Raw genomic sequence first — 23,928 nt, 5'->3', positions numbered from 1 at the left:
TCTTTTTCTTTGTAATGCTTTATTTTCATTCTTTTTTTTTTCCTGTAATTATTCCCTTTGTGTTGTTTCAGTTGAGTGCGAACTAGGAGTTGACGTGGCAAACCCACTGTCTTTGTTTTCTTTTGTGCTCTAAAGTGGAACCAATGAGACAACTCGAGGACGCTACGAGACAAGGCAAGTGATCCACTCGCTGAACGACAGACTGCAAACAGTTAGGAAATTGTCTCAAGGTGAAAACCTGTAAACTGAATACAAAGAGGTGTAAATATGAAAAATAATAATCATCATTTAAAAAAAAAAAAAAGGTTGAAAAATGAAACGTTATGAACACAGAAGACACACTCATTCAGCCATGACTAACATGAACACATGTTCACACAGCATCACACCACACCACGCCAAAGAAAAGCACATTCTAAACATCAAAAACATGTCGGACACGCCTTCACACACACACACACACACACAGAGTCAAACATACAGTCATACAAAAGAGAAACAATAATGGATAAACTTTAGTGTGTTCACACTGTGCTTTCTAAGATCCAGTCTGAATCACACCTCCCCTTGTCCGAGTCTCCGTCCCTGTCTTTGGGGAGCAGCATCCCGCTCATTGATTGGCTCCTTTTGTTGCGCATTATGCGCCCTAATTTGGGCGCGCCTCCTCCCTGATGGGACGAGTAAGTCTTTGAACCTCCTTCACTGAGCGAGTACCTCCTCCTCGCCCTGCTCCTCCCTCCCTGCTCTGCAGGGAGAGTCTGGTACTTGGCGGAGGAGAAGGCAGTGGCGGAGGAGGAGGAGGAGGCGACGGCGGCGGCGGCGCGTGGTGCCCGGCGCAGAATGGGTGTATCTCTAAACCGGGTAGAAGGGACAGGGCTTGGTGTGGAGTAAGGGACAAAGAGAGGCGGGGTTTGGATGAGACAGGTGGAGTTGTTGCGGTTGGTATTCTCTAGAACGGAGGATGGGAGGAGCACAGAGGAGGCGGTGGAGGAGGAGGAGGAGAGGAAATTTTCAGCGGCTGCCGAGGTGTTTGAGCAAGCTGAGCCCGGTTTACTCGGAGCAGGCTTCCGCTTTGTCTTGGGCAGTGATCCGGTGGTGGCGGTGGGTGATGAGATGCCAACTTGAGCTTTCTCCTCACCTGCTTTCTCCCTTTCCTCAGCTCCACCTGTTGGGCTTCTGGCCGTCCAGGGCTGGCTGAGAACTGTCATAGCTGTGGAGCAATCAGGCAGGGGGGAGTCAGAGGACTGAGTCATCACGTCTTTACCCCCAACTCCTTCTGCAGCTGCCACACTCCTTTTCTTTGTGCCTCCTGAGAGGTCGTCTAATCCGATCGAGCCGTGTTTAGAAGAGCTGGGAGTCACAGTGCATCCCTGTGACTGCTGACCGTTGGTCTGCGAGTGAACGTTGGTCATCGCCAGTGAGACACCTTTCCCACCATCGCCATGGTTACACACCTGAGGAAACAACCATACACACAAACCGACTTTTATTTACTGAAACACTTACATCAATGTCTTTAAGTCCCGCTCAATTCATGGACGACATATTCAGCATTTTTGACATAAAATGACACAATGGTGCTGCCAGATTCATCCTTTCACTCGCAACAACACATACACAAACACTGCAGTGCATGCAGTGAACACACACACACACACACACACACACACACACATTACCAGCAGCACACTAATGCCAATGAAAACCACTCCCGCGGCTGACAGAGACACACCTTATACCGTATCATCAGGATGATGATGAAGACGAGCACCGAGGCCACGATTATCCCTCCGATGATGATGATCATTGTCCCGCCGAGGAACTGCGACTGCATGAACTGACACCTCATGTACTCGGACTCTGTGGTGAACTGCACGCAGCCGACCACGCGCGTCGCCGTCAGGGAGGTGATGACGTCATCGTAGATGGCCAGGACGCAGAGGTCGTAGGGTGTACCCGCCGCCAGGTTGTTGACCAGGAAGTTCTTGCTCGATGGGGGGATCATTCTGTGGACGAAGACGGAACAGAGAGACAGGAAAGACAGTTTAGGATTCTATAGCAATGAAGCAATCCGTGTACAGAACAGTTTTTTATTACGTAAACGCGTCAGGACCACATTTACAGTACAATATAAATAATAATATAATTAAATGATAGGATAACATCGTGAAAACATTGTGTTCTTTTCCTGCAAAGGAAAGAGAACAACAGGACAGAAAGAATGAAGATGATACAGAATCAACATGCTGCTCCACTGTGTATCGATGGATGCTGAATCTTCACAAACCCAAACCCCAAAAGTCACCGGCAGGACACAAGTCCATTTAAATGATTTATTACTGCACAGAAGTTCCGAGCGGATGCTTTTTCGTTGGCAAACTCTGCTCCAGCAAAGCATCGGTGTGTTTCATAAAGAACTCTTTGTTTTCTGGTTTCACTGTAAAGTTACATTATAGAGGGAAATCCTTACGTATGTTACGACACACACTGACTAAAGTTTAGTTACTCTTTCATGGAAACCTGCCCCATTGACTCAAGGGTTGGCTTTTTTTTCAGTTTCCTTAAAAGTGCTTGTCAGCTTTCCTGGGTTTCTTCTTTCGAATGCTAATGGAATTCCTCATTAAAACCAAAGGCAGCGGCCTCATATGCACTGTGGAGAGGAGCACAGGGTGATTTCAGCCAAGTTCAGCATCTGGTTTGGAGTTTGAGTCAAAAGAAAGTTAGGAGACATGCTGAGGGTTAATGGTTAGTATTAAGAGAAAGGGGATGGATATTATTCCAGTGCCCTCAGTGGAAAAATAAACTTAACCAGTTCCTCAGAAATGAGATTCTGCTTCTTTAGGACCATGTTTCGGTCCCTATGAGAACTACTGGTCCTGACAAGCTCAGTAAAGGCCCAAAGAGGTAACAAATACAAGTGCACACACACTCTGACATTGAAGTGTGCAGGTTAATGATTGGGGTGAATGTCATCAGCAATTACAAGCTCATATACAAGCTCCATTTGGACACAGACAATGATTCATTTCCATATAATTGCAGTGGCCTTGTGTGTGTGGCTGTGTGTCACTTCAGTTAGCAAAGCATTAATATCTCCCTATTTGTTGTTACGATTCTGCATAGCCAGCACATTTGCCCCTCCTCCTCCTCCTCCTCCTGCAGCCTTTAAAACTCCTCGCTGACGCATTAACACTGCATGTTTGTGGGGTGTGCATTTATATACGTGTATGAATATTCATTGCATAGATAGAATACATCTTGAACACCTGTTCCTTTTGTGATCATAATGATCAGGACATAATGGGGGCGAGACCTTAGCACTAAAAAAATGCATATTATTCACAGTACAGCAATTAATCAAGTATCAAATATTAGTTTGGTCCAAAAACCAAAATGTTTCAGTTTGAATGATTTGTTTGGCAAATGGAACAACAAAATATTCATACATGGGAACAAGCTTGTTTAATTGTAAAAAAAATATGCAAAATTAATCCACTTATTAATTTAGTCATCAATTAATGATCAATTAACCAAATCATCGCTGCAGCCCTACACAGCAGACACACATAATACACTCATAATAATCCAAAAAGGCACGAAGTACAGTTTATCAACTCACACAAACCTGACAATTGAAGCTTTATTATTTGTCTTGCAACTCAAAGGTTGTGGGTTTGATTCCCAGTTCCGTGTGTCTACAAGCTGATGTGTCCTGGGGCAAGGCACTTTACCCCGCTCTATGTAAAGTGTTACATGATTAAATAGAAATAGAAAGTCTGCTTTCAGGGTCTGTAAACCTTTAGTGCAAAGTAACCACAGCTACTTCCTGCGTTACTGTAACAGAAGCACAGTGTGTTTTATTGTTTGAACATGGACTGCAGAGTGAATGAAGTATGGAGTGTGGTGGACCACTGTGCTGGACTTCACAACGTCTTAATATCCGACCAAACACGATCCAAACACAGCTCGCACCAACACGGATCCCTGCACTCTGTCTTTGACAAGCCATTAAAAAGAGCTCACAACTCAGGCACAGACAGAAAACTTTAGTGCTTATGATACCGTGACTTTTTAATACTGCGGTATACTTTGAAATGGGTTATGGTCCAATTCCTATAGTCCCTACTTAAATATATCACTAAAGCCCCGCAGAACAGTGTAAGAGCATGATGATCTATGATCTCTCTTGATCTTGATCTTATCGCTCCATTATAGTGAAAGTACGGTCATTTTCTGAAGGCAAACAATTATGACTGTGGACAGTAACCGCTCAAAGTCATGATCCAAAGAATGTGCTCTAAATATCTGTCTTTCCGTCCACATGAATAAATCACATTGGCTTCTTTGTTTCCCTGCGGCTCAGTAAAACCACTTCTCCTGGACACAGTTTGAGTTTGACTGTCTCTAAGCAAAAATAACCCACGCAACCACATGCTCCCGCCAATGAAAGTAGTGTTGCACAGATAGCTGTCATTGTCATTGCGTAAGGCCAAGCTGTTATCATTTATAATTAATGCAGTCCACACATTTGTGTGTGTGTGTGTGTGTGTGTGTGGCATATTTGGACCCAGTATCTACTCCATGCTCAGAACATCATCTTGCAAATCAATGTTTTTTTCCTTGCGTATGATAATGTGTTGACTGTGTGAGCCGTCAGCATCGTGAACTCATCCAAACCGACTCATTCATTGTGGTGAATTTCTTTCTGTGTCTGAGCTGGATGTTGCTGCCAGGATTTGAAGCCCCACAGTGGGCAGATGATTTCCTTGGCCCGAGACTATTACACTAATCTATCGACTCTATTTTGCCAAGCTCTCAGCCCAGGGCGCCTGTGTGTGTGTGTGTGTGTATGAGGGTTTCATTACTATGAGCATGCATTTGTGTATTTATGGCTACATGTGTCTGCAGTATATAATGTATGTGCGTTACAGTAATCGTCTCCTCCTATGGCAGCCTCCTCCTCCTCCTCCTCCTCCTCCTCCTGGCTGTCGCTGTGTCTGGCCTCCTGCCAACGTTCATCACAGATAGAGCACTACATGTTGCCTCCACCCAAACACTTATTGCGTTGGCATGTGCACGGGTATGTTGTGTGCACACGTGTTTGTGTGTGTGTGTGTGTGTGTTAATCTATCCTAGCTTCCCTTACTCCAGCTAAGACAAAACCTAGAATTAACTCAAAATTCCAGGTAATACAAAGCAACATTTGGATAAAATCTGTGGTACAATTAATCCAGCATTTTAGTAAAAAGAACCCAGTAATTGGATTGAATAGTCAACCCAAGTTAAAAAAACAACAACAAATAAAGAAAGAACAACCCATCTTGTTGTGTTAAATGAACCCAGCATGTGGTTAGTCCACTAGTTACCCTGCAGTTGCATCAATTGGGTTATTTTCAACTCATAGGTTGTTTAGTGTGTACCTGCATGCACACATCAGTAAACTGTGATACCAGATGATTCTATTTCCATTTCACATCATTCACATATTGGACGAAGCCTACAGGCTACAAACATACTGTACATAGTGACTCAATGTTTCTCTATAGCAGAGCTTAGTCAGACTATGTGACACTGAACGTCCAGGGGTTTAAGTCCTTTTCACTTTAGAGAAACAGTATTTTTGAATTGTGAAAAGTGAAAGCTGTCTTAACCTAATATGCATTCATTGTATGAATGTTTTCTTATGTTTTCCTTTAATGAGTAACATCTGGGGACTGTGATTAAGCAGCATGATTACATCTGGTCACACTTGTTAACATCTTGATGCTGTGTGCTAATTTGTTTTAGTTTTTTGCTGAGATGTTAAAAGAATTGAAGCCTACAGTAGGAAGGAAAAGGACAATTAAACAACCGGAGGCAGCAATGACACCGAGCTAACTGCTAGCCCAGATTTATCATAAAACGGTGATAATCATGTGAAGATCATTATTTTAAACGTTAATGCAATAATAAAATGTTCCTGTAAAGTTAAAAGAATAAAGTCAGTTTTGCAGTAGCGGTGTTATCGTACCTTTATCCATTATTATTATCTGTGTTTGAATAAAAGAATTATGAAACTCCAGAGCAGAGTTACTCATCGGAAATGGATGAAAATGTGGGTCACATACATCTAAAAGTAGGTTTTCCAATTATTTCAGAAAATGGTATTTGGTGCTTCTGGCTAAATAGCCTCCCATGCTACCATAAGTCTAAATTAAACAGTTTGTAACAAAAATGTGCAACAAATTGGATGGAAAAGAAATTAAAAATAAAAGAAACAACAACTTTACTCTGCGTGTCTGAAACAGGTGTTAGTCTCACACTTTTCTAAATAGAAGCTTGGCTTTTTCATGATTCATTTCTAGTTCATTCTAATTTTATTAGCAATGAAGGATACGATCTCACATGGCAGCACATCCCTATGCATAGCACACCATTTCAATCAAACCAGTAAAGAATAACTGGTTTCTAAGCACAAAGTGAAGAGGATTAATGGTAGTTCAACTTCTGCTCCATTACTGCTGACCTCAAAGCTAATGTGGCTTACACAGCAGATGGCACAACGCCATGCTAATAGGTCTGAGTCTCTCAGGCAGACAGAAAACATTGCAGAGGCTAACTTCTTATCTTTGTTTTCCCATGCATAATGCCCCTGATGCCAGTGCTAATGGTTAACAAGCACCCACACAGCTTGTAATCAGAGGTGGAACAAGGGTTTTGAGGCGAGGCCAGGTGAGCTTTACTATCACATCCCTGCCCATTTTTATTCATCAATCCAACTTCAGTGTTACACTCGGGGAGAAAAATGCCATGCACTTGTTGAAGAGGTAAATATTAGCTTGTGGATTAGCAGTGAATCCACTGTTCTCTGCAATACAGATTATGGACAGACTATAAGTGCTATAAGACTCAAAAACATGTGGAAAAGATCTGGATCTTCTTCCACTGATGAACAGTTAGATAATTTACACAGGTTTCAACTGAAAAGCTGCTTATTCCCTTTGAATAAAGCAAGGTCACGTGTTGCCGGACTGCAGTGCACGAAGCAGCCAATCAAACTGTCTATGCAAATACTGCAGGAGGCCATTTTGTCCACCAATGGACTGTACATAAAAATGAACATAGGGTGCACACAACAACACGACACCTTTGTGTCTTTAGCAAAGCTTGGTCAATAGTGACTCTTGCTTAAAGGATCGGGCACGAAAGACACCGTCATCGGCACAGAGCGTCAACCACACCCGCCATTAAACATGAAAGCAAAGTGCAGCCATAATACTACAGTTGACACACATCGGCACCTTATTGAAAAGCCAGAGTGTAGCAGCATTATATAAAAAACTATAATTATACTCAGCCTTTGAGTTGCTTTGCTCATAATTATCCTCACTCGCACACTAAAGTACAAAAAAGGCTCATTTGCGTTGAGATGCTCACTCTCAGAACGGTTGTGTCATCAGTGACAGAAATGGAAAACATTAATGCTTTCCATTTGCTCTTTAACAGTTCACTCTTTCATGATCATTGCTCTTAATTTGAATTGATTTACAGTGTCTATAATAGTGACAATGCTGCTTCCAATTAAAGTCACCAAAACACAGTCAACACAACTCCATCTATGGGACTGATAGTTGCATTGCATCGCTGGAAGGACTGATCTAAGGTTTAGTCCTGAATGAAAATGACCAGCTCTGGTCTTCATGATTCCCACATGTCCACAGGGAGACTCAGCACTTAGCAACATCTGGTTACTGCTGAGTTGAGGGCAAACGAGCTGCAGACTGGACGTTGAAGTGTCGTGTGGTGAGAGCTGTCCCAGATGAGCAGAGGTCTTTTCAGCACTATCTCTAGCTGCGTGTAGCTCCATCTGTCCAGCTCAGCTCCATTCCCCATTTTAGTTGAGTCATCTCACATTAATGCTGCAGTTGGCGACTTCTTTACTTTCTTCACTAATCTGTTCTACGTTTGTGGCCCTTTTCCTTTTCTCTTTGTTCATTGTCTTTGCAGATTTTTTCTTTGTCCATCTCTTGTCATGTGACCCACATTCTTCCCATCGCTATTATTATTTTCTCAATTTCCTCTTGCCTTTTGTCCTCTTTCTGCTGAAAAGAGATTGAGTCTTTATCCATCCTTGCTTCCTTATTCCCTACAAAAGCAGGTTTTGCTGGTAGTCCACACTGTAAGCTGCATTTAAAAACCCATATAGAATCCTTACCACCATAACACGCTTACATTAGCTCCACGATAACTTTATGGTGCTATAAAATAAGGATTGGTAATACAGCATGATAAAGGCAGAGGGTCTTTCACGCCTTCACCAGTGCTGAGCAAGGTGTTTTACGTGTGTGTGTGTGTGTGTGTGTGTGTGTAGCTTGCAGATTCATCCCTGACCCCCTGTGGTGCAGTCTCTTAAAAAAGCTTGCGTCACAATTTGCTTCATGTGTAGATTTTTGTTTAAACAGAAGCAGTGCAGTGAGGGAAAACAAGTGAACGTAACTGGCAGAGCAGATGAAAGCTGCAGGATGAATGTCATTTTTTAGATTCCACAGATTCAGTTTTTAACAATTAGTTAAAGTTGTTGACAAAATGAGTTACTGACAAACTTCATTGTCAGTTGCACCTTCACACGCCTTTTTATGCTGTGAAGCTGAGCATAGTTTTTATAACAGAGTGAATGATCACACTTTCTACTGCTCTCTGCCGAGACTCAGATCTCTGTTAGCTCAGCAAACTCCACCGATAACCATATGCTGATTTTTAGTGGGTGCGTGGATTCAAACACTTCCTCCCTCCACTTTTCGGAAGTTTAGTTTTGTCAGTGTCGTCCAGTGTAAAAGACAATAATGTAACATAACCGTTGTCTTCATCTGATGAGTTGTAGATGTTATTTGCAGCCATACTGCCGGCACATACTGGAGATATCATTATTTTAGGTTTTCAGCTACTTTTTCATTCCCACTCAAAATGATCCTCCTCTATAATTCATAATGCTTCTTCATAATGAGTTTCAAGCCGACGCTCTAGTATTTCATATATTACTCATTAAAAACTGTACATATTTCCATATTTATCTTCTTTTTCTTAATGTAACTACTGTTGCATCCGGTGCTCGTCTTGTGTAACACAGTCATCCTGCATTGAACGTTGACTTTTCTCCAGTTCCATGATGTTTAGACGTCTAAGCTCTATTTTTCATCAAGTCATGAACAAACTGGGGCTTCAGCATTTCATCTGTCGAGTGGCATTTGTATCCGTGTGGACAGAGAACAGCGTTTTGCAAGGGAAGACACGGTGAGCGCAGTGAAAAACATTGAAATTGATCTTTTATTTCCATTTCCTACTTTAAAATGAAACGCTGTTATTCTTCAAACTGAGGGGAAAAAAAACACTCTTAAAGTGAACTAAACCCTCAGGAGAAGCGATCAAAGGTTTTTGCTGTGCATTTAGAAAAAGGTTGGCTTTAAACCATGAGGAGGTTGGTTCCTTAATACATGCCATTATCATGTCTAAAGTATGACAAATCTTCTTTCTCTGCACAAACTGTAAGTTAAACAACCTTCTGAACATCATTGTCTCTACATGTGAATACGAGCACCTATTTCTACTTTGTGTATGTTTTTCTGGACGCTGACGTCCGTGCAGGCGCTGAGTTAAACGATCATCATCGACACGTCTGTGAATGTCCAGTAAAACCGCTGAGGTGTAAAGAGCCAAAGATTACTGTAGTGCAAAGGTCACGTGTAAAAGGTCGGCACATTATTCCATCAGCATCAGCCTTCCCTTGACCTGACTCTGATATAAGGAGTTAACAGCCGAGACTTAGGTGAGCGCTCTGCCAATGATTCCATTTAAGAAGGAAAGAAAGGAGATTTGAGAATCTTCACAGGATGAAGAAATAAAAGAAGACTGAGGTGAAGGTGATGAGCTATTCCATTACAAACTACAAGAAATGAACTGGGCCAGACAATATCTGCAGCCAACATGCAGCTGGTGATGACATGATGTTAAAACCAGCACCAATGTCATTTATTCATCGTCTACAACGTTATCTTCCACATGAAGGTCGCGGGGCTGCTGGTGCCAATCCCTGATCATCCCAGCTGCTCATTTTTTTGTATTTTGGTCTAATTGTGTTTGTCATATTTGAAACTCATGATATGATGCGTTTAAAACAAGATTTAAATACGTTTTTGTGATTGTTCATTTTGTTAAAGCCCTTTATTTGATCAAATATCAAAATAATGAGTCTCAAGCTGAGTACTGTCAAACTGTTCTTGCCACAGCTTGATAAGAGTCTTAATTTTTCATGATGTAATTAACAAAAAACTGTAGCGGCTGTGATCTGAAAATTGCACTTGATTAAAAATAATGCCTCATACTTTTCACCCTTTTCCATAGTAATAACAATTAAATATTCATTCATTTTATCAAAGGAGATGGATGATTTCAGAGCTGGAGTGCTGTGCAGGGGTTTACTCTTGTGACTGACTGAGCAACAGACTCGCCTCTGGAATAGAAATGTAATACTCAAGCTGGAGGACTGGCATTCAAACACCGGAACTGTGCCTCTGCTTGGCTCAAGTGTCCTCGACAAACACTGACACTGAATCCCTGTCCTCTCCAAGAGAGCTTTTCTGCAGCTGACCCTGACCTCCCTGAGGATGGAGCTGTGGGTGGGGCCACAGTTATACTCCAGACATGCAGCATGTATGACCATGGGATTACCAGGACGGTGGAGAAATAACGGCCGTTATTTACAGGAACCAATGAATGGATGTGGCATTCTGGTTTGAAAAGTGAGGTATCCACCAGGAGTCCGTGGAAGTCTCACACGCTTCGTATCGTCAGTAAATATTGGTATTCAGGAGTTCATGGTTTCAGTTGCTAGTTTCAGGTCTTCTTCAGGAGCACACATTTGCACAAACTGCAAATAATTTTGCAACTGGAAGACTAAATCAATTTCTTACATACAGTATATATATTATGCAGAGCAGGAGGCAAGTATAGAGCATAAATGTCAAGGTGTGGAAACTCGTGTAGCTCTCACTGGATGTGAACAGTAAGTGATGGCTGTGAATAAGTGCACTTTTCCTGTCTATCACTCTTTTCTCTCCACTCTCCTCCTAATGCCTCTGTCTTTCCCCGACATTTTACGCTCTTCTTCTTCTTCCTTTATCTCTCTCTTTCCTCCATTCTCTCCACCTCCCTCTGTCTCTCGTCCTTTTCTTCTCCGTGTTGTGGGTGATGGAACAAAAAAAAAAGCACAATCAATGTGTTGGCTGCTTTGTGCCAGCTGAGGTGTTGAATGGAAATCAATCAGCTATCTAAAGACAAGAGAGCTGCAAAATAACACTCACATAAACACACCTCATGACTTCACCACTTAATACTGGGGAAAAGAACAGATGAGGGAGAGGGGAGGCTGAGAAAAACGACAGGAAGAAAGAAAACGCTGATTGATGTGACAGGGAGAAGACTCGTTGGGGAGAGTGGTGAAAGCCTCTCTAATCAATTCTGCTCTGTGCCCACACAGGAAGCTGTTTGTTTTTGTGGCTGAAATGTTCTTTAACCTAATACTGTCAACAAGCATTTTCAAGTGTTGGGCTGAAAGTATAAATCGGACTCCTTCTAAGATGAAACTCCTACAAATACACCGAGGCTTTAGTGTGGTTTGAAATAACAACGTTGTAACAAGGATGTGATCTTTGATGTTATCTCTTCAAAAGAGAAAGACGGCTGTAAATCCAGTGGGGGCCGTCTCGCTGTGATGCTTTCTCTGAACGGGGTTAAGTACTGATGAATTAAATACAGAGATTATGAATAACATGAGATGCTGATAATGCCAGTCAGAGTCACAGAGAGATTAAGACAGGAAGAGATCGGAGATCAGGAATGTACACAGTCTTAACAGATGAATTTGATAAGGGGAAATGTCATCGCTGTGACCCGTACGGTCTGTCCCAGCTGTCTGCCAGCACTATACAACCATGATGCTTACTCATGGAAGTATGAATGGGAATTAGCAATAATATGAAAGGGAAATAATAAAGGCAGATTTCCCTACGAAGGCTTTCTGCGTGTTTGCTTATTCCCTCATTCCACAGCAGTAAATATTGAACTCAAATAACAATCATCCCGAGCAAGATCAATCTAATCCCCGTTATCTTGAGTAAATGGCAAAAGTCAAGAAACAAATCTAGCAGAGCTCTCTCTCCCTGTCAACACCATTGTGGTGAGTCAGCAGGTGAGGGGTTTTTTTCATGGTCAACTTCGTCACATCTTTCCTTTACTTGGTTTTCATCCACGTGGCGTCTTCATTTTTGTACTAAACTCAGCTGCACCACAGTTCTACAGAGGTGAGATCACGTGATCATGTTTCATGTTCTAATGTGATAGTTTATAGTGGATCCCGGACCTGTTGACAGATGTTGATCAGCTGCTGCCTCCGTCAGTAACTCAGCAGTAGCAGTGGACCACGAGAGAGCAGTTTACAGTCTGTCTAACAGTGAGATTGTATTGTTTTCTTTTATTTAAAGGAGCAGAGCATTGTAGCATCCTACTAATGTTGTCCCGTGCCCTTGTCGTGCCTTTATAAGGCCCGTGGATTACTCTTGTAACACCTAGTGTTTCAGTCGCACTCTATTAGAGCTCTTCAAGCACCGGTGTTTGCCTTACACTCTTAGTTCTCTCCAGTTTCATCTGGGTCCCGTTTCAATTTCCTGTGATCACATTTTCCAACCACATCATTAAAGTGACATCTAATCAACGGTAATCTCATCCGTGCAGCTCAGCTCGGCGATCCTGTCAGTCTTACCTGTACACCAGTGAGTCGTCTTGGCTCCCGTTGTACTGTATCTGGAACATCCTAATTCCCGGAATATTCCTCTGGAAGTTGAACTTTATCAAAGCGGTGGATGACGTGGCCTCGGCCGTCACCACCCTTTTATCCACCCCGCCTTTGACGTCACCCGTCACGTTGCTCCCGTTGGCTTTGGTTGACGTGGAAATGTCTGAAGATCCCGGGTCAGGTTCCTGGATATTGTTAGTGTTGTTGGTGATGTGAGGGAGTTTTATAATAACCAGGTCTACTGTCTGGTGGGCTTCACCGGCGGGGTTGGAGGAGATACAGGTGAAGGAGCCGGTGTCTTTCACAGTGCTAATGAGGATGTCCAGAGTCCCATTGGAGTAGACCAACGTTCTGGAAGAGTTCGACACCAGTTTGCCCTCCGGAGAGATCCAGTGGATGGCTGGCTCCGGGTCACCTCTGGCCTTACACCTTCAAATGATGAAAAGCAGCAGAGTGGAACTTATTATTAGACAGAATGGGGTCAACGGTGCAGTAAAAGCAGGGCACTGCTTAATGGTGGCTTCTGGAATCTCCACCTCTTTGCTTAGTCGACTTTAAGTGGAGGAGAAAACTTGACCTGTTTATTCTATAATTTCATGAAATGACAACAGGGTGCAGATTTTCAGATCTGGATATTAACATAATTATGCTAGTAAGCCATGTATTACCTACGACTGTTATTAAAAACGAAACGTTAAATATTCACCGTTTAATGATCAAAACAGAAATGATTTGAGTGACAAATGAAGCAAAAGTTAAGAAAGAACTTACAAGTTCTGCATGAGTTAAAGAGCATCTCTGTGTATGTGTATTTTAAAGGCACTACCTTAAAAAATATTTATCAACTGGCGTAAAAAAGGTTCTGCAAACTGTAATCACTATCTACCAAAACAAAACTTACACTAAAGAATCATTGCCGTTGCATTCTTGGCATTTATTTTTTAATTCTATGCATGAATGAAGCAGTCGATGATAAATGTGAGGTAAGTTGACCCTTGACCCTCGCTTCCACCAACCCTACACTGAGTGTTGGTGGAAGCAGCATCTAACTGATTGTTTTTCTTAATTTACATATTTAAAAGCATACTGTGACATCACTCCATGTTTGCATGTGACCAATATATATGCAAATGAAGTAGTCCTCATCCTCATCATCATCATCATCTCTCAGACCAGTCGTGTGTAATGTCCCTGTTTTGTGTTTTATTGAGACTGTGAAACAGTGTGAGAAAAAAACTGATACCAACCAGTAGTTGGAAGTAAAAAATACTATGCTATGTGTAAATATGAAATAACCAGCGGCCCTTCTCTTAGTGTTTAAAGAAGCTGCCATGTTGTTACTTCCTCACTGCATCTTCAGACTCTCATTAAAGACTCTCTAGACTCTCTGACATCGTAGGTGAATCTTGTGAGACTTTTAGTTAGATACAGTATTACCTCAAAGACTTGCTCCCTGAGCTGAACTTTATGCATTCATATTTTTAGTTTTTTTTTTATTCCCCTTTGTACTTTTGCTCGACTTTGTGCTATTAGTGAAACTGTAATATTCTCTTTGTTCTCAGTGTTCCAGGGATTCTGCAGAGTTCAAAAATAACAGCGTTGCACTAGGAAGAGCTCATGCTTCTGTCTGTGTTTTAAGTGAAGATGAATGTCTACATTAAGAAAATAATTGTATCAAATCCTAGAAAATCATATTGTTACAGAATAAAATAATCATGGACCTGCGACGTGTCCAGGGTGTGCCCCGCCTTTCAGCCAGGATAGCCTGTTCACACTGTTTTCATGTATTTGATGAGAAAAAGTGATGCTGATACCTCAGTGCAACTCGCTGCCCTTCGAGCACCCTCATCTCATGGGAGTATCTGGTGATGAGTGGGGGCTCACACAGGAACTCCTCCTCAGGGATGGACCAGAAGTAGCGTCCAGAGAGGTGCTGGGGTGAGGCGCACGTCTCCAGGTCGTCCTCCCTGTTCAGTCGTCTCAGCCACAGTAACTCACAGTTACAGTGGAGCGGGTTCCCACCGAACGACAGTGCGAAGGAAGTGGACGTCATGATCCCAGACGTAGCCAGGACCTGTTCATGAGAAAAACTCAGTAAATCTCTGCTTCATATTCAAATCTGGAGTTGTTGCAAATGTAGGACTAATGTTTAAATCACCAAATTAAATCATTTTGGGTGAAGGTTACCTGAGCTCGCTGAAACAGAGGATCTGGTGGTAGCTTTTGGAGTTTGTTGGAGGTGACATCCAGCCGGTTGAGTTTCTGCAGCAGTGAGAAGGTTCCCTCTGGGATGAAGTCCAGCATGTTGTGGTCTAAACTTAGCGTATGGAGGCTTGTCATTCTCTGTTGGAATGCCAGAGGAAAACAATGTTTTAATTAACTGATAATAGTAACTGATAATGGTGATTGTCACTTGTAGGTGACTGAAGTTTCCCCTGAACACAGGCTACATTCATACTATTCTATGTTCTTTTTAATAGACATAATTCTGCTGCAGTTACGCTTGTTATCCATCTTCCTTGGCATGTAGAGCCTCTCAAAATGGAGATGTTTAAAAACTCTCCTGGCTCCATTTTAGTTTAAAAACTCCAGGGCTGCATTTTACAGAGAACATTGGAAATGATGACGCAGTTACTTTCATTCAATTCCTATTTGGTTCTTATCATTCGTGACTGGACTCAGTGGTGAATACAAAGCTCCAGAAACACTGTACATATAGTAAATGTTTTAGTATGGTTGTAACCTGGGTGAAGCCAGCTGAATGTACTGTTAGCTATCAGTACTTACATGTACCAGGCTTCTTCTCTAGTTCACCACGGGTCCTGGATCCAAGCGGATCACAGCACAGGCCACGATGTGGTTAAAGAACTGCAGGAACTAATGCAGCAGCAAGAGTGCTACTGCGGCTGAGTCTAAGCTCTGAGAATACTTCAGAGGAGGTGACATTTGAATCACATAAAAACTGCTTGTTGACTCGCAAAAAGCACCAATAAACTTTTAACTATCAGCAATAAAAATGCATAGAAATTAAAAAATCTCAAGTGAGACAATCAATGGAAACTGCATATAAGCTTATTGAGTTGTCTCCTAATGGCCTCTGTTCTGTCCAGAAGCCCCAAAGCTCTTTTTTTTTTATTTCAAAGAAAAGGCCAAAGAGGTTTTATAGGCGTTTTATTGACACTGGCTGGTTTTAAAGGCCTCCAGACAAACAGCTTTGAAAGTTTGCTGCAGTTTAAAGAAATCCTGACCTGAATGGCCTCCCATGGAATTGAGTCCAGATTATTGTAACTGAGGTCCAATTCTTCCAGCGCCAGCAGGTCATTGAATGCTCCCTGGTGGATCAGCACCAGCTGGTTGTTGTTCAGAATCAAGTGGTGAAGCTTTGACATCCCGCTGAACGTATCGTTCCCTATCCTCGTCAGCCGGTTACTGTGAGAGAGCAACAAACCTTTTCTTTAGAAACATGGACGTCTTTGCTGCTGTGGAGATAAACAGATAAGTGACAGTCTGTGTTACCTGTTGAGGTGTAGGGCTCTGAGGTTTTCCAGATCAGCAAAGGCATGAGGTGTAATGAAGGAGATGGTGTTTCTGGATAATGTTAGGTCCACCAGCCGTGTCATGTTTGCAAAATCTTTCCTCTTCACACTGTGAAAATGGACAAGCACAAAGCAAAGTTCCATTAGAGAAGAGACAGACATTCTCTGGTGCATATCGTCTATGGCTGTCCCAACACTGTTTTGAGCATCTTTTGAGGAACACCCAGAATCCCAGAGAGAGAGAGGGAGTTTGGATGAGCAAAGCTGTCAATCTCAGGATGAAAACGTGTCAAAATATGACTTCAGAGAACAATGTTGCACATGTGTCGCTCCTTAAATGCTCAGTGGATTTGAAAGAGATCTTTTGTGTGCAAACGTTCAACATTTTCAAGAACAAAAATCATCCTCAAAGGGAAGTCCCATATCTTATTCCTTTCATCCTGCGCAGCTCATTCAATATTTGTGAGCGTGAGCAGCTCTCTCTAAAGGCTGCAAAGCAAAGAACAGAGGCATTAAACAGCAACGCCATCAGGAGATAGCCTTCAGCTGCTCTGCCTGCTATGAAGAGACCATGAACTTCACTAGGTCCTTGAAGAATGTGCTGTTTTATGTGACAGCCAATAAGTTTTATTTTATTCTAGTGCCAGAAGACAATGTGTTTGACAAGCAGAACTCCAGGCTCATGAGTCCGTGCTTCCAGTTTTGAGGAAAATTAGTTATAATTTTCATCGTTTGTTTCTCAACAGAAGTTAATGACATTTTCAATTTATGCTCTTCAATCATCGCCATGCCAACCAAACTCACACGTCCTCCAGTGGGCCTTGTATCATCCTAATCAGTTTATCAGTATTTCAACTGGATTATTTCTCTCTGCTTTGCTTTGTTTTGATTATGGATGGATTTGATGTAACTGTCGAGGAAGAGACTTTTACTTTTGAAGAATATAGTGCAGACCTTCTGAGAAAAAGGGCATTTTTATGACATCCATGTTCAGTATATCTGCATATTGTGCAGGGGAAGTGAGATCATTGACAAGTGTTCGCAGGATGCATGTGAATACGTGGTGTGAATTAGATTAGAGATTAGATTAGAGGGTAGCAGCAGTTGTTGACGGTACATGACTTTTACCTTGTGACAAAGTTGTCAGCCAGCCGCAGCTCCACTGTGTGCCTATCAATGTTCGGTGGTACAAACAGGAGACCTTTCTTGGCGCAGAGGGTTGCCAGGTTGGGCGACAGGATCTGACACACGCAACGCTTTGGGCAAATCTGTGCCCGCACTGCCATGGCAACCGCCAGCATCACACAGAGCAACAGCCTCTCCATGGTCACCACCCTACCTGGACACACCTGGAAAAACAGGATAGAGACAAAAAGAATGACTTCCATTTTCCCGCTATTTCTTTTCATTTGGCATTTTAGAGATATACAAAAATTTGTAATACGGCATCTCCTCAGTTTGTCTGTCAATCGTCTGCTGACTTTCAAAGTTTATGTTCATCTTGTCATCCACTGTCCGCCCCTCTCATTACAGGAGCTATACTCAAAGTTTATAACACCGTGTTAGTATGCATCAGGAATCCCTCAAATCTTTATGTGGAGTAATATAACTACTTACATTATACTACACACTTATTACACTTGGCAACTTGCAGTGAATGTGATTAGAAAACATTACATGAGTGAGCCCACAGGTCACACCAGCAACTTTCAAATATCACTAATGAAACCATTGGAGATTATTAGACTTATTAGACATTGCCCATCAGCATCCACAAGCATGCACACACAACTATATTCACCATTAGTAAGCAGTGCTTGTAGATAATTAGGGGAGAGAGAGAGAAGATGATACAGGGGGTGTGGAAATGCTCGTTAATGACAACCGTGATTGAGGTTTGAAGGACGTTGGAGAATCGGTTTTAAAGGGATCTCGCTCTCTCTCTCTCTCTCTCTCTCTCTCCTCCCTCCCTCCCTTTTCACACACACACACACACACACAGAGGTTTGTGCAGCTATTCTTCTCGGGATACTGCTTGACCAGAGGTTCCACCTCATTAGGATCCTGAAGAGGTAACACATACAAGTACACACACACACACACAGTGAGAACATGAGAGTTTAACCCCAGGGAACTTTCCCTCGTCTCTGCATCACATAAAAAGACGAGCTGCAGAGGACAGTGAAAAGAGCTGCATTAGCATTTTTAGTAAAATGAAAAGTTGATTATTAGTGAATGAACTAACAACTGCTAATTAGCTGCTGTTAGCTGAGCGGTCATTACCTCTGCGGAGAGGTCATGCTTTTGGCCGCAAGCCTCGAACGCTAACCCGTCATTTTCACGACCTGTTAACTCCGAGTTCAGGTTGTCCCGTACGCGACTTTTCATGTTGGAATTTCAAGTTCACAAGTTCCACTTGAAGGGAGCAGAAGACTTTTAAAGAATGTCCTTCCTGTTCTGGTCCTCCATGCACACACATTTACTGTTTGTGTCCATCTTTTACTTTTATTCCCTTTGTATTGTCCCCAAATAGACTAGTTACTTCTGGCTACACGTTGAACCTATAATGACACCAATATGATCACATGTGATCAAACTGGTCCCCTGTCCCCTGTCCTGTCTGTGGGTCATTGATAGAAAAATGTGTAGTTAATCATTGGAATGTGTTTATTATTATTATTGTTGTGTGGTGAGTTACATGATCACAATCAATGAATCCAAACTGGAAACACACTTCTCCACCCCCGCCACCCTGATGACTGTGCAGTGACAATCAAAGAAAAGTGTTCTGAAATCAATTCAGTGTCAGTTTGAGTCATGGACACTGCTGATACATATTCACATGTGCCACGTGAACCGGTCTCCTCCCTCTGCTGTCTCTGTCCATCCACTGTGTAATTACAAGGCTGAAATCCTCCATTGAACGCCACACAAGCCATGTTTTTATTTCTCTCTCGATGCGAGTGCAAATAAAGAGGAGCAGAAAGACGCTGCAGCACCAGATGACTCACACACACACACACACACACGTGTGCTACATGGAAAGAAAAGAAAAGGAAGAAGAGGGAGAGAGTGTTTGTGACCCTTGTGACATGAAAGCAGATATCGGCTCATTAATCAGCCTGTGAAATGACTGTAATGAGAAGGAACGAGTGAGAGAGACAGAGAAATGGGAAAGGAGACGGCGGAGAATTATCAGAGAGGGAGAAGGAGGAATCAGAGAGGGAGCTAATTAAAATGAGTGCTGAGGTGTGAATGGAAAAAGGATGGAGATGGATGAATTTCATTTAACGAGAGGAGACGGGGTCGGACAGATGATGACAATGTCGCGCTGTCACACTTATACTTCACACTAAAACTGCATTTCATGTTCATTATGTCAGAGAATATGTTTGTCTCTGACAACTGAAATAGATTACCAAGTCATTGACATGGAATCTTGGGAGGAAGTTACCTGGGAGTTTACTAGCAGGCTAATGATGGAGAAAGCTACATGAAGAGATGCTCCATCCACGTTCAATACATAGACTTTATGACGTTTTGTTTTCTTCAGTTAGACAGATATCGTGATGTATCTCTGTTTGATTGCAATATAGTGAGTATCACGTATCATGTATCACGTATCATATCGTGATGTACAGCAGCTCCCCTGAATCACTGAACATGCATGGCCTTTCATCCTCGTCATCCTCTTCCTGGTGGCAAAGAGACCTCCTTTACTTTGTCATTCATGCCATTCAATGCTATTGGCTCCTATGAATCAATCTGGCAGTCAATGCCAGTCAATATGGTGACGAGATACAAAAATACATTTACATGAAGCTACTTGCTCTCATGAGGACTTTAAAAAAGAGTTTGATACAGACCGTTGAATCAATCAAAGGGATTATGGGTAAGGACGACACATTTAAGCTCTGTTTTGTGTAAAATAAGATTGAGCCAGTTTTATCCGTGTCTTTGAAAGCCGTCCACGCTGACACCACAGTTCCCTGCACGTTCTCATCACCCCAGCTCGCTCAGCGATCAACTGCTAACTGGCTCCTTGGGCAGCTCCAATGGATTCTCCACACACTCCATATACTGAAACTGATGTGAGGCTACATTCAAATCTCAAGGTGGATAACAGGTGGAACGACGTGGCAGTTAAAAAGAGAGCGCTTGGATTAGCTTTTGCATTCAAGGCCTTTTGAAGCTGCCAAGAAGCTGTGATTGAAGATATTGTTGCTGCCAATTAGCCTTTTTACACTTAATACACATCCAGTTACCCAGTGATATGTTAGGGCTGATGTGTTTGACTGCAAACCACACAGTTGAGCATTAAGAGCAAGCAGAATGAGTTTTCTATCGTCTTTGTGTGGGCAATGCACTTAATCCAATAACCTCTGTTGTTCTGTCGTTATCTTAGCTTTGCTTTCATGTTAAGACAGATTTAAATTCCCGTTGGTTTAAATACCATCATCTGTTCATGCACATTGCTGTGTTTGGTAAAGAAAAATCAGCAGATGTTACGAGAGTTACAGTGGTTTATCATGTACAGTGTGATAGAATAGAAAATTAAAATGAAACAAAATGTATATGTTAGTCATGATAAACTTTTACTAGATCTGAATGTGGTTGGCGTTCCCCCCGGTCAGTAATCGGTGGAAATCACAGGATACGTGACGAGTATCTGTCTAACTGAAGAAAACAATATGTCAGGACTTCTCGATTTATTCACAGCATCGAGAACAAAGTGCATAAAATCCATGTGTTGGACGTGATCGATATTTAGACTCACCCCCCCGTGTGGGGGTACATTGTGGTTTTTGCTCTCGGGGCTCTTTGACTAAGTGTTTCCATCATGGTATGGTTCTATTTGGAACAGTACTAGTCCCGTTACTTGGTGTGTGGGAAGCTTTGTATGAGAATAGACGGCAGAGATGACAAGGGAGTGACATTGTTCAGTAAGTTGACCGTTGTGGGTGGAGCCGGTCCAGTACTGTACCATTTTACTCTGGTGCCAAGGAACTGAACGGAAACACAAAAAATGAGTTTGTCTCGGAGCAAAATACAACTAAATCCATGCTGGATAATATTCAATAATTGCATTAGATTTCATAACAGTATGTCTTTCTGTCACACATCATTGCTTTCTATATATTATAATTGTAGTGCAAACACAAAAGCTCATGCATAATTCTCCTTCGTTTATTAAATTCCTGCTTGTTGCTGGTATAGTTATACGAGTTCATTTTAAAGCATGTCTCAGTCATTTCATTTGTCTGTTTCATTAAGATCATTTTTCATAATGATGATTTTTGAATATATTCTCACGATTGTGACTGACTGCACGTTGTTGCATAGATTTAAATTCACGCATGTTATTTTATTTGTCCTTTTTAAATAAAAACAAGGATTATATGGCAGCAGAATATTTACAGGATTTGATTTCAATAACCTTGTTTGAGTCTGAAACATCCCTTTAATAAAAACTAAAAGTAATATTGTGGTTCAAACAAAACAACACCTGCTTGGGTGAATTTGTTTTCTTAAGAGTTGAGGTTCAGAGTTCATTCAGCACAAGATTTATTTCATAGCCTTGAGCAAAAAACACAGTTCAGTCAGTTTCTTTTGTCCTTTTTTACTTCTTTTACCGTCAGTTATAAAAATGACTAACACATATTTCTGAATATATTCAATTGTATTCAATCATAAAAACTGTGAATCAATTCTGAAATAAACAAACAAAATAAATAAAACAAACTCAACTACTGAAGAGATGCAGACGCAGTGAGAGTTTCTGAAATTCTTTGATTTAATGAAATTCAGCTTTTATGTTGATGTAAAGTTATCCCTGAAGAGCAGCGTTTATGTGACTTATGTGATTTGAATGTCATTCAGGAAATGCGTGTTAACGCCATCATTTCCAAGCAAAAGTGTCACTTGTATTGAAAAATGTTCATGTTGTACTTGAGCAACATATAAATCCTGGTGACTTGGACGGACATTCTATTAAATCATGTTTTGTAAACCTGGACTTCATAGGCTGTTACTCTTGGAAAACCTTTTAGCGGCTGTTTATTTTCAGTTTCTCAAATGAATTAATAGTTTATATGCTCCCCTGCACTTGGAGGTATGTTGGTTGTTTGTACCAGCGCCACTTAACAAATCCGCTGCCTTCCTGTTCTCCTGTTCTTCCACTCTTTGGCCTTGTTTTTCTGTGTCCAGTCGAGCAAACCTCATGCATAAGCTAATGGCTTTAGCCATTCAAACAGCGGGGGTCAGCAGCTGCCTAAATAGATCACAATTACTCTTTATTCAATTAGTTCACTTTGAGACCACTGCACTGAGGACCCACACACTCATCATGGACACAGTGCAAGCTCCCACTAATGCAAACACACACACACATATGGAGAAAACACAAAGACTTGACTCTCATCTACATCGGTGCGTTGCATTTATATCAAAATCCTAATGTATTCTCTGTGTGTAGGAATGATAATAATAATGTTATTTGCATTGCACATTTCAAGCGCTGACCAGATAAAAAGGAATACAAAATAAAGTCAACCTGCATAATTTCTCTGGGAAACCAAAGGGTACTACGAGGTAACGAGGTACTAAGGCTGTGAGTGGTAGGGAGTTGAACTGGCAACCTTTACTACACTGCTCCAACAACCCTAACCCTAAACCAACAAAGAGCAACGAGGTTACAGACAAAAACATCAAATAATCAAATGTGCAATTTACTGACGAAGAATAAGAACAACAACAACCCATTGTCAGTGTGTGTGTGACTGTGGAGCAGGTCTCTCATGACCTCAGTGTTCTGGTCATTACTCCAGACGTCCACAGGGGGTGATAGACGTTCTCCACTGGAGCTTTAAGTGTAGGCCATTTGATAAAAGTATTGAAACAGTTGGTTTTCAGTCAGGTCGGTGGAACAGCGAAAAGGTCTCTTACACTGACCTGTGCTGGATAATCACCATTCACCTCGGTAGATGTTTGGGTTCAATAGTCAATTACAATCCCTGCACTTTACTCCCACTGAGCTGGGGGTCATTTAGCACACCTGTGTTTGCACCGCGTCCCTCCCTTCACCTGCCTCCCACTCTCCATCACTAACTCCTCAAATGGATGAAATCAATCCAATCAAAGGCAGATAAAGACAGACTGATTTCAAGCGCTGCCAGGAATATAAGACCAAGGTCAGTCTGATAGCAGTGGAATGAGACAACGTATGCATCCGACACCTAAACACAGATGCAAATATTGTGTACGTATAAACAGTACATTTGAGAGAAGGAGTAAAGGAAGAAGGAAGATGTGTAATAAGAGATCTGACAGTGGTGCTTTAAGTGCCTGATTCATGATGGTGCTGTGTAATATCTGGTCGACAAAACTATTTCCGCACCATTACATCACAGCGCTGTTCACAACACGCCAGAGTGCATCCATCACCGGCTATCAGATGATATCATATTCACAAGACAATCTCAAAGTCGTAATGTTGCTATCACTATCCCTCACGAGGCGCATGAGTGCGTTTATCAGTGACGCTCAAGAGTATCTGACGTATTTCTC

General features: G+C 41.9%; 1 protein-coding gene across 2 annotated transcripts in view; it reads right to left on the bottom strand.

Moving 5' to 3' along the window:
* Window positions 1–296: 296 nt before the first annotated feature.
* The window catches only part of LOC122783323 (leucine-rich repeat and fibronectin type-III domain-containing protein 5-like), an 86,048-nt gene continuing 62,416 nt past the window's right edge, over window positions 297–23,928 (bottom strand). For both annotated transcript variants that reach the window (XM_044048046.1, XM_044048047.1), the window contains 8 exons: window positions 17,491–17,711; window positions 16,343–16,471; window positions 16,075–16,255; window positions 15,014–15,169; window positions 14,641–14,900; window positions 12,794–13,255; window positions 1,733–2,006; window positions 297–1,454 (listed from right to left, as the gene is read on the bottom strand). In XM_044048046.1, the coding sequence (XP_043903981.1) occupies window positions 525–1,454; window positions 1,733–2,006; window positions 12,794–13,255; window positions 14,641–14,900; window positions 15,014–15,169; window positions 16,075–16,255; window positions 16,343–16,471; window positions 17,491–17,687 (2,589 nt within the window). In that variant the 5' untranslated portion in view covers window positions 17,688–17,711 and the 3' untranslated portion in view covers window positions 297–524. The remainder of the gene's footprint in view (window positions 1,455–1,732; window positions 2,007–12,793; window positions 13,256–14,640; window positions 14,901–15,013; window positions 15,170–16,074; window positions 16,256–16,342; window positions 16,472–17,490; window positions 17,712–23,928) is intronic.

This window comes from Solea senegalensis, linkage group LG16, assembly GCF_019176455.1.
Source record: "Solea senegalensis isolate Sse05_10M linkage group LG16, IFAPA_SoseM_1, whole genome shotgun sequence".
Classification (NCBI taxonomy): Eukaryota; Metazoa; Chordata; class Actinopteri; order Pleuronectiformes; family Soleidae; genus Solea; species Solea senegalensis.
The sequence above is the reverse complement of the archived record's forward strand: the minus strand, read 5'-3'. Positions and strand labels throughout refer to the sequence as shown.